General features: G+C 29.8%; 3 protein-coding genes across 3 annotated transcripts; 2 read left to right on the forward strand and 1 right to left on the reverse strand.

Annotated features, from left to right (window-relative positions):
- Positions 1-6: 6 nt before the first annotated feature.
- On the reverse strand, positions 7-2,399 carry LOC106653542 (testis-expressed protein 10 homolog). Its single transcript, XM_014373028.2, has 5 exons — positions 2,085-2,399; positions 814-1,975; positions 506-743; positions 279-433; positions 7-129 (listed from the first exon to the last, which is right to left on the reverse strand). The coding sequence occupies exons 1-5, from the start codon at positions 2,280-2,282 to the stop codon at positions 26-28; spliced, it is 1,857 nt and encodes a 618-aa protein (XP_014228514.1). The 5' UTR covers positions 2,283-2,399; the 3' UTR covers positions 7-25.
- Positions 2,400-3,235: 836 nt separating this feature from the next.
- Positions 3,236-7,604, forward strand: LOC106653512 (ATP-binding cassette sub-family B member 6, mitochondrial). The gene is made up of 11 exons (XM_014372981.2): positions 3,236-3,374; positions 3,713-4,136; positions 4,203-4,402; positions 4,548-4,710; positions 4,869-5,080; positions 5,164-5,310; positions 5,385-5,608; positions 5,672-6,053; positions 6,126-6,469; positions 6,541-6,698; positions 6,770-7,604. The coding sequence occupies exons 2-11, from the start codon at positions 3,837-3,839 to the stop codon at positions 7,142-7,144; spliced, it is 2,505 nt and encodes an 834-aa protein (XP_014228467.1). The 5' UTR covers positions 3,236-3,374; positions 3,713-3,836; the 3' UTR covers positions 7,145-7,604.
- Positions 7,605-8,338: 734 nt separating this feature from the next.
- On the forward strand, positions 8,339-9,959 carry LOC106653514 (serine/threonine-protein kinase 16). Its single transcript, XM_014372983.1, has 6 exons — positions 8,339-8,448; positions 8,528-8,762; positions 8,844-9,048; positions 9,153-9,307; positions 9,373-9,507; positions 9,590-9,959. Exons 1-6 carry the CDS (start codon positions 8,339-8,341, stop codon positions 9,704-9,706), a joined length of 957 nt encoding a protein of 318 aa, XP_014228469.1. The 3' UTR covers positions 9,707-9,959.
- Positions 9,960-9,994: the final 35 nt, after the last annotated feature.

A 9,994-nucleotide genomic window follows, 5' to 3' on the forward strand; every position in this document is an offset into this window, starting at 1 on the left:
TTTACAGACAACTTTAAAATAAATTCTATTTTACAATTTTACCAGACAAATAGTGACCTAAATCTTGTATCATCCGACGAGAATTCTCTTCGTTCTCCGAACCAATTACGTTAATAGTTTTAGAATTCGCTGAAAAAAAACATAAAATTTTTTTGTATTACTTAAAAATTATAAAATCAGAATTGATAGGAAATGTAGCTACTTTGAAGATTTAATTGGGAATAATATTTCAGTAGTACACGTCGATCAACGATATAATAAGAAATGTTATTACTTACCAATTATTGCATCATAATTATCAAGCAATTCCTTTTGAATGTGCTGCTTAAATCTTGCAATGATTGCATTCAATTTTTCTATTGTAACCTTGTGTATTTTATTCTTCAGAAACAGTGCAGGAATAGATTTTAAAAAGGTTTCAAAAGCTTTTTCTCTATTAAAAGTAAATAAAATAATTATTAAATAATTACAAACTGTAAATAATAATGATATTAATAGTACTTACTCGTGTAAGTATCTGAGATGGTGATCTAAAGCAATGTCTGAGAGAATCGAGAACAAATTTTGATGCAGTTCTTTTTTTGTTTCTTGACTATAAACATCTACACAGCTTTCAAATAAATTTATTACAGAAGTTTTGTCTTTGTAATTTGTCATGCTGGCTTTGAGAAATAAAATTTGTAAAACTTTACTCAAAGATGAAATACCAGAGGCATTGTTACCAGACCAATTGGAAATTGTATCTGAAATGCAATTAATTATTAAATTCATATTATAAAACAATTAATGAAAGATAATTATTGTTTTACTAACCGATTAAAAAGTTAAATAAGCAATCATTTAACTTTTTATCCAAATTTATAGACTCTTTTCTATTATTAGGCGTGGCAAACCAGAAATAAATAAATGCCAAATTCAAGTTTTGTTCTACACAATCAATTGGTACTATTGGCATTGGTTGTTCTTGTTTAGATTTCTTGGGTCTGAAGCCAGATTTTTGCTCTTCATATGGAAAATTGAGCATTAAATTCTGTTGCAACGATTTATTATATTTACTTTTGAACCATCCACTTATATAATCTGATTCCCTACTGTCATTTTCAAGTATTTCTATATACTCTATGATAGATTGAATGATACTTGTAATACACTTTAACAATGATGCAGCTTCTACACTAAGCGAAAGGCTAGAGTTTTTATTTTCTTGGCTGCTTGGACAAACTTCTAACCAACTGTCAAATATCAATGGCATCAGCGATTCAATATATTTTTGCAATGTTGGCAGATTCAAGGATCCTTTTTTGTTTTGTAATATATGCTCTTTTTTTATTAAATCAAGGCGCCAAATTTGTAAATGTGTTTGATCATATATTGGAAAATATCTATTGTCATCTTTCACATGCAATTCCTTGCATGAGCTTTTTGAAGAATTTAATATAGAGTTTTTAACATGCTGAATAACACAAAATAAAAATTGCTGTAAACTATGCAAAACTTTTAACCGCCACTTCATACTAGTGTTCTTAGAATTGATGGTAGTTGTTAACAATCTACCTGGCTTAGCTTGAGTACAAAGTTTTGATATCATATCCAAAAAGTACAATAAAATTTTATTGCTATTATTAGCTAGATAGTGACTACAGTGTTGGATCAATAAATCAAGAAACAACAATGAATCTTCCATTATATTTTGATGAAGGTGGGTCATTGCACAAGTAAGATACGAAACTAGAATATCACAAAATGGAGAGATCTGTTCCTTTGATAAAGGACTCAAAACTAAATTTAAAGCCTTCAATGCTTCTCTCCTGACAGGTCTTTCTTTGTCAAGAACTAAAGCGGCTATACCTTTCAATAAGGAATTGAGTTGAATATTTAAATCATTAATAGCATGCTCTGCTAAAATATCTTTCAGTTCCCTAATAGCATCTTGCCTGACAGATGGATTATAATGCTGCAGTCTCACTAATAATTCCTAAAAAAACAAAGATACATTAATAAATATTTTGAACAGTTGCAGCAAAATAACACAACATTTTCTCATTTATTTTTAAAAACTAGAAAACTCTAAATTTGTATTTCACCTTCAAATTAAGTTTTCTACGGCTAAGAATTTGATCGCCCTCATGTTCCTTAAGTTGTTCACGAATGAGGATTTTTTTTGCCTTGAAACTAGCATCTGTGACGTTCGTACCTTTCGGTAAAAACTTATTCGCACCTTTCAACTTAACTTTTGCTTTTTCGGATTTCAACTGCTTTTTATGTCGATTATTTTTACCCATCTTAACAAAGGTTCAAAGTAACTTTTGCAACCTGCACTGATACCCGGCACTTCGAGTCACTAAAATCTAGCTTGCTGCTCGAAAGCACGTGTATTTTTTTATTAGGTGGTCTACAATTGCGCGCGTACACAACCTGAACACGAAAGAAGAATTCAAATTGTATAAAAAAATCTAAAGAAATAATAAAAGAATTTAAAAAATATTGGTCATATATTTTATTGAACAATTGTTTTAAAAATGCTTCACTCGATTCCTCATTAATATTCTATTAATATAGTTAATTGCAATTAGAAGCTCGTTCGCGATATGAAAAATAACAGTGAATTATCTTGACTTCTCAATTAATAGATTTTTTGTCGAAACTAGATGCATGTGTTATATTCTATTGTTAATGTACTAGGTACTTTGTTTCTAAGATCGTATTGTTGTTTTAATACCGGTGAATTAGTTTGTCCTCCGTGAATTCCGTAAAATCAAGTCAAGTAAGTGAAAAAATGTTGTTATTCGTAAATTTTTCACTTCTGAAACTTGGGAAATTCATGTAAAAACACCTTAAAATTAAATCACTCCATTTATATATCTTTTTAAAACTGTGAACCTTAATATGAATGACTATCTGATAATTTTCACTCCAAGTGAATATATTATGACACATATGAATCAAAAGTAAAGTCACTTGACTTATTTCTCTGAACGGCGCTCTCTGTTCAAAGAGAGACAACTAATTGTGTTACATTATGCACAATTAAATTATATGTAAATATTTCTCGTTCGCAAATCAATTCATATGTATAATTGTAAAACAGCGTTATTGAAAATGCAAACAATATATGTAAAATAGATAAATTCAATAATATAATAATCAATTAAATCTCTTAAATCATAAGAGTATCAAAATGTTTATTCGTGTATTTGTTCTACACGCGCTAATGCAATCAGCTGACGTTGAAATGACATTTCAAATTTCTGCATCACAGAAGTATAAGTCATTCACCCAACTTCTATTCAGTTATCTAAATTGATTTGTAAAATGATTCTAATTACGTTACTTGAAAAAAAATGATACATCCGATACTTTGTGCTGTAAAGTATGTAAGTGAACAAAAATTTCATGCATATTTTTTAAGTAGGTTGAAAAATGCTAAATTATAAAACAAAATCATAATAGGTTAACCAGTGAAAATTTTTAAAGGAACTCAAAGATGCTTGTTAGCAAGTTTGAACAGATTGATGACTGTGCAAAAATCTTGAATTACTTATATTTTTACTGGAAAGTAAGAGAACATTAGCACTTCTCGTAAACATTTCCCAATAAAGCAATATTTACATAGTTAATATTAAAATTATTATTCTCACATCAAAGTTTGAAAACTTTTATGATTTAAAGAAAACATAACATTTTACAATTCCAATTTAATTATTGTTCACAGGTAATTCTATCAAATGTGTAGAATATCTAGTCATTATATATTAATTGGAAAGGAGTCAGTTAATTTGAAAACTATCGTCTATATTTAGCAGTATTGAGTTGAAAAGACAAATTAATTTTCCAAGATGATGCCTTCCTATTGTCCTCCAAATGTTACATTTGATCAAATATGGGTCAATGGCACTTCAAAATGTTTTATGGATACCATCAGCACTGCAATTATTTCTATGTATTTATTAATTTTTGGTTCAATTCAGTTATGGATGTATAATCGATATGGAACTGAAGTAGATAGACGTACTCTACCTCGAAGTAAATTGTATTTATGTCAGAAGCTGCTATTATTCTTTATGCCATTTATAAGTTTTCTACGAATGATTCTACAAGCCACTGCTATTGATGATAAGCACTTGTATGGATACATGGTAAAAAGGAACATAAATCTGTGTAAATTTTCAGATTTTAATATCTACACGTATTGTTCATTTTAGGTTTTCTCTTCAATTTTAACAATATTTGTATACCCATATTCTTTCATTATTCTGAGAGTAGAGAGACATAAATTATTACCTAGTGTGCCACCTCAAGGTCATGGAATTGTTTTACTTGGATTTTGGACTTTAGCTTTCATTGCTGAAAATCTTGCTTTTTTGAATTTGAAAAATGAAGATTGGTGGTTTAAATTTGATACGTAAGTATTTTTTGATTTTCTTATTTAATAAATAATAATATAAGCCAATGTAATTATTCATCTGCACATAAGATTCTGTTTTGACCTCAGTCCCTTTTTTTACTCTGTAGAAAGCAAGCTATTTATATACCCATACTATTTTCAGACCGTCAAATCAAATAGAGATGGTGCTATTTGTCTTGCGTTACTGCAGTAGTCTCTTCATATTCAGTCTTGGTTTACGTGCTCCTGGTATTATTGGTGATCCTCCAAGTAATTATCACAGTTTTCAAGATGGCTCAAATCCACAATCAAACTTCTTTCAAGGTGTAAGTTATTTAATGATTTAAATGTTTCTCTAAGTTTTAAATTTTTTCATATATAGAGACAACATTTACTAATATCTTTAAAAAATTATTTTAATAACATAAGTTATAATTGATCTTAAGAAAAATCAAAAATAAAATAATAAAATTTATATTTTCAGCGTCCTGATGAAAATTCTTCAACTTGGAAAAATGCATGGTACAAAGTCAAAACTCTGGCACCATTCCTTTGGCCTAAAAAGAGTGTTATGCTACAAATACGAGTGATTTTTTGTTTTCTTTTGTTAATTGGAGGAAGAGTCATCAATTTGTATGTACCTCTGTACAACAGAAAAATAGTAGACAGTGTTACTGAAACACCAGGACAGTTCAGGTGACTGATTTAATTAATGATAAAAGATAAAAATAATTTTTTTTTAAGATTTTGATCTATATAGTTTTCTTTTCACATTACAGATGGGATTTGGTAGTGATATATGTTGGTTTCAAATTTCTTCAAGGAGGTGGTACTGGAGGTATGGGTGTTTTAAATAACTTGAGATCATTTTTGTGGATTCGTATCCAACAATACACAACTCGAGAAGTTGAAGTTGAATTATTTAGGTAATTTTGCACTTACTTTATTATTTTAAAAAACTTAACTTTAATAAGTTAATTTAAAATGTATTGTAACACAGACATTTACATGGGTTGAGTCTGCGATGGCATTTGGGACGAAAAACGGGCGAAGTACTTAGAGTAATGGATCGAGGAACTGATTCTATCAATAATTTGTTGAATTATATACTGTTTTCAATTTTTCCAACAATCGTAGACATCCTAGTTGCAGTAATATTCTTTGTTATATCTTTCAATCATTGGTTTGGATTGATAGTATTTACAACTATGATCTTGTACATAAGTAAGTAAAAAAAAGTTAGAGTTTGATTTTTTTAAATTTTCTACAAATTTATTTTGTTTGTAGTTGTAACTATAACTATTACTGAATGGCGTACAAAATTCCAAAGACGTATGAACTTGGCTGATAATAACCAGAAAGCTCGTAGCGTTGACAGTTTATTAAATTTTGAAACAGTAAAATACTATGGAGCTGAAGAGTATGAAGTTGATTGTTACAGAGAAGCCATTTTAAAATATCAAGTAGAAGAATGGAAATCTATGATAACTCTCAATATGTTAAATACCTTGCAAAACATAATTATTAGTTGCGGATTGTTAACTGGATCATTGTTATGTCTTCATATGGTTGTAAATGGAGAGGGTTTAACGATTGGTGATTATGTTTTGTTTGCAAGTTACATCATTCAACTGTATGTTCCACTTAATTGGTTTGGAACATATTATAGGTATATTATTTTTATGATACTATAATAAAATGAGTTGCATAAATTAATTCATTCATTTTTTTTACTTTTCAGAGCTATTCAAAAAAATTTTGTGGACATGGAAAATATGTTTGATTTGTTGAGAGAGAGACAAGAAGTTGTTGATATACCCAATGCTATTCCATTGATAGCTGATAAAGGACAAGTTGAATTTTCGAATGTATCTTTTGCTTACACTCCAGAGAGAGTTGTGTTGAGAAACGTCAGTTTTGTTGTACCTGCAGGAAAAACAGTAGCATTGGTAGGAGCATCAGGTGCTGGAAAATCAACCATTATGCGCTTATTGTTCCGATTTTACGATGTCGATGAAGGAGCAATTACTATTGATGGGCAAAATGTAAAACACGTAAAACAAGATACTTTACGAAAAGCTATTGGTACTATAATTTTTCCTCGTTCTATTGATCTATGATTGGAATTATTAATCTTACAATTTTTGAATTAATAGGAGTTGTTCCACAAGATACAGTTTTATTCAACAACACTATCAAATATAATATCCAGTATGGAAAAATTGATGCTCCAGAAGCCGACATAATTGCAGCAGCTAAGAATGCTGACATTCACGAGAGAATTTTATCATTTCCAGAAAGTTACGAGACGCAGGTAATTATTTAAATATTGAAAAAAAATTAAAATCATAACATCAATCATCACAATATTTCTATTCAACGCAGGTTGGAGAACGTGGACTACGTCTAAGTGGTGGCGAAAAACAGCGAGTGGCGATCGCTCGAACAATGTTAAAAGCTCCGAAAATCGTTCTACTTGATGAAGCTACCAGTGCGTTAGACACTCAAACTGAGCGCAATATTCAAGCAGCGTTGAATCGTGTTTGTGCTAATCGCACGACCATTATCATCGCTCATCGATTGTCAACCATAATCCATGCCGATGAAATACTCGTTCTGAGAGATGGAGAAATAGTCGAAAGAGGCAAGCACGAAGATCTCATTTCAACGGGCGGTTTTTATCACGATATGTGGCAAGCGCAACTTTCAAACGATCAGGAAGCCGTCGTTCCTACTGATGTCAATATAACTGAAGAATAATATCTATCGTTGTGTTGAAAATTTAATGCGCAATTGGTTATTAATGCGAGAAAACAGTCTCAGTACAATCATTCTGCAATAATTAATACATTAAAATAAATGATGTTTATCAATTTGGAATATATTTAAGTTCCTTACAGTCTCATAATGTGCGGTAAAAAATGTAAAATAAATATAAAGCGACTTGAATGGAAAAGTAAATTTTCAAATTTTTATAAAAAAAAGTGAATTTTGAATTTGTAATTCACTAATGTATATAGTGCGCGAAAAGTTAAGCTAAAACTTTTGCAAAGAGATTAATAATACTACTAAAATTAGTGTTTACAGAAAATTTGAGTGATAAAAAAGTTCTTAGAAATGTAATTTTCTCCAAGTCTGAAAGTTAGTGTGCACTGTATTATGAAGATTAAATTAACTATTACAAATAATTTGTAAATAAAACTTTTCGTGTATGAACAAATTTTTAATTGCAAAATTTATTTTTATCATCCATAATCACGTCCTAATTCACACAAAATTTCACATCATGGGTGGTGGTTCGTCGAGAATTTTAGCAAAAGTACCGTCTGCAACCCAACCGGTTTCGTCCACAGGATCTTGTAATGATTCTTCAGGTTCGCCCCAATATAAGCAATAACTCACGATGATGGCGAATGTCAATGTGTAAGCCATCTAATAAGTACAGATCAATTCTAAGATATTCTAATATATAATACATTTTTTTTTATAAACCATCACCTTAATCATTGATACGTGGTCTTCGTTCATGTTTGTAACTAGATAAAAATTTTCGTATTTTTCGTTTTTAATCTGGACTCTTAATTTTCTCCGTTTTTAAAATTTTTTTACGCGATCGTAGTTAACCTCGTGAAATGAAATACTGAATTGCAAAAATAAAACAATAGAAATTTGAATTTCGCGTTTGCGGAGCTCAACATTCCCACTCCACTACCATATCGCTGAATTTGTATTCACGTGATGTTTGGTTACTGTCAACAAGCTGTTTTGCAGCAGCATATATACAATCTTAATATACACTCATAGCTAACCTACTTAACGTAAAATCAACTCATATTTTTTCCATTGATGACATGTTGATGTGTAATTTCAAAATAAGAGTGTAATGCCCAAAATCTGTGGTACAAATTAATCGATGATTTAGTGTTTTTTTGTAAATTATTATTTAACGTCAAAATGAACAGCTTAGGTTTAAGTTTAATTTTTAAAATGGGCTGTCTCTGTTCCAAAGAGACAATTACTGTGAATGGCAAAAAATACATCATATTAGAACATCTGGGAGAAGGGTATGATACTAGGATACTTTTTTAAAGTTATCTTTCAATTATAGAAAAGTTAATCTCAATGTATCAAATTTTTTTTCAGTGGTTTCAGCACAGTATCTTTAATTGAAGATAATCTTACACACAAAAAATATGCAGTGAAAAGAATTGTTTGTCACAGTCCAGATGATCAAAGATTAGCCTGTATGGAAGTAGAGTACCATTCCATAGTAAAACATCCTAATGTTATTGAACTGGTTGATTCAGACTACCAAGGTGTAGCTGATCCTGTAACTAATTCTACTAGTGAAGTTTTATTAGTCTTGCCTTATTACCATGTAAGTGGACTACATATGTAAATTTTTTAATTTTATACCCTGTATAATTTTACTTATATTGTTTTTTATTAAACACAACAGAAAGGAACTTTAGCACAAGAATTGGAAAGACGAGCAAGATTAAGAGAATTCATGAAGCCAGTTGATATTCTCAATATATTCTTATTGATATGTGATGGAGTAAAAGCATTTCATGAAGCTAAACCAGAACCCCTTGCCCATAGAGATTTAAAGACTGCAAATATTGTTTTAGGTGATAATATGACACCTGTAATAATGGATTTAGGTAAAAGTTTACTAACTTTAATTATTATTTTATTTATTTTTTAAAATTTATAATCATTGGTAATTAAAATAATATATTAAAAAATCTATTAAATGATATTACAGGTTCAGTTGCACCTGCTAGAGTAAAAGTTTGTGGCACTCAAGCAGCTCAATCACTACAAGAGTTGGCTGCAGAAAGATGTTCAATGCCTTACAGGGCTCCTGAACTTTTCCAAGTTGAAAGTTATTGTATGGTAGATGAAAGAACAGACATTTGGGTAAATATATATTGAATACAGCCAGTTACAAATTATGAAAAATTAATATACCTTTTTCCATTCAGTCTCTGGGTTGCATTCTCTATGCAATGTGTTACTTCAAATCCCCATTTGATGCAGTATATGAAAGGGGTGACAGTGTAGCACTAGCTGTTATTAGTGCAAACATTACTTTTCCAGAAAACTCGCCATTTAATGAAGTAAATATTTATTCAATTTGATATTGGTGGAGTTTTTTGAATGCATTTAATTTTACTAATAAATAATTATGCTATGTTTTAGGATATGCAAAATTTGATAATGACCATGCTGAAAGTAAATCCAATGGAACGTCCATACATTTACAGTGTTATTGAGAATACTCATGAAGTATTATCTAAACTAGAGGGTAGAGTTTAAACTATTATTTTTTCCAGATTGTTTTTAAGATTTTACTTTTATACTGTGTACAAGATAGTGATAACTATCAAATGAACTTCTGTAATTTATTGATTACAAAAAATGTTATGAAAAATGTTATTAGACAGCATATAACTTAAATGAAGGATATGCAGAAGACATGCCAGTTGCAGTTATAGATGTTATCAGATTTTTTATAAGATATTGTTAAATTTTAATTATGATGAGACATTTAAAAAATCGTGTACATATACAGCTAATTATTTTAATTTATTTGAACCAAGTGGC

This window comes from Trichogramma pretiosum, unplaced genomic scaffold (assembly GCF_000599845.2).
Source record: "Trichogramma pretiosum strain Unisexual culture from Peru unplaced genomic scaffold, Tpre_2.0 scaffold60, whole genome shotgun sequence".
In the NCBI taxonomy this organism is placed as follows: domain Eukaryota; kingdom Metazoa; phylum Arthropoda; class Insecta; order Hymenoptera; family Trichogrammatidae; genus Trichogramma; species Trichogramma pretiosum.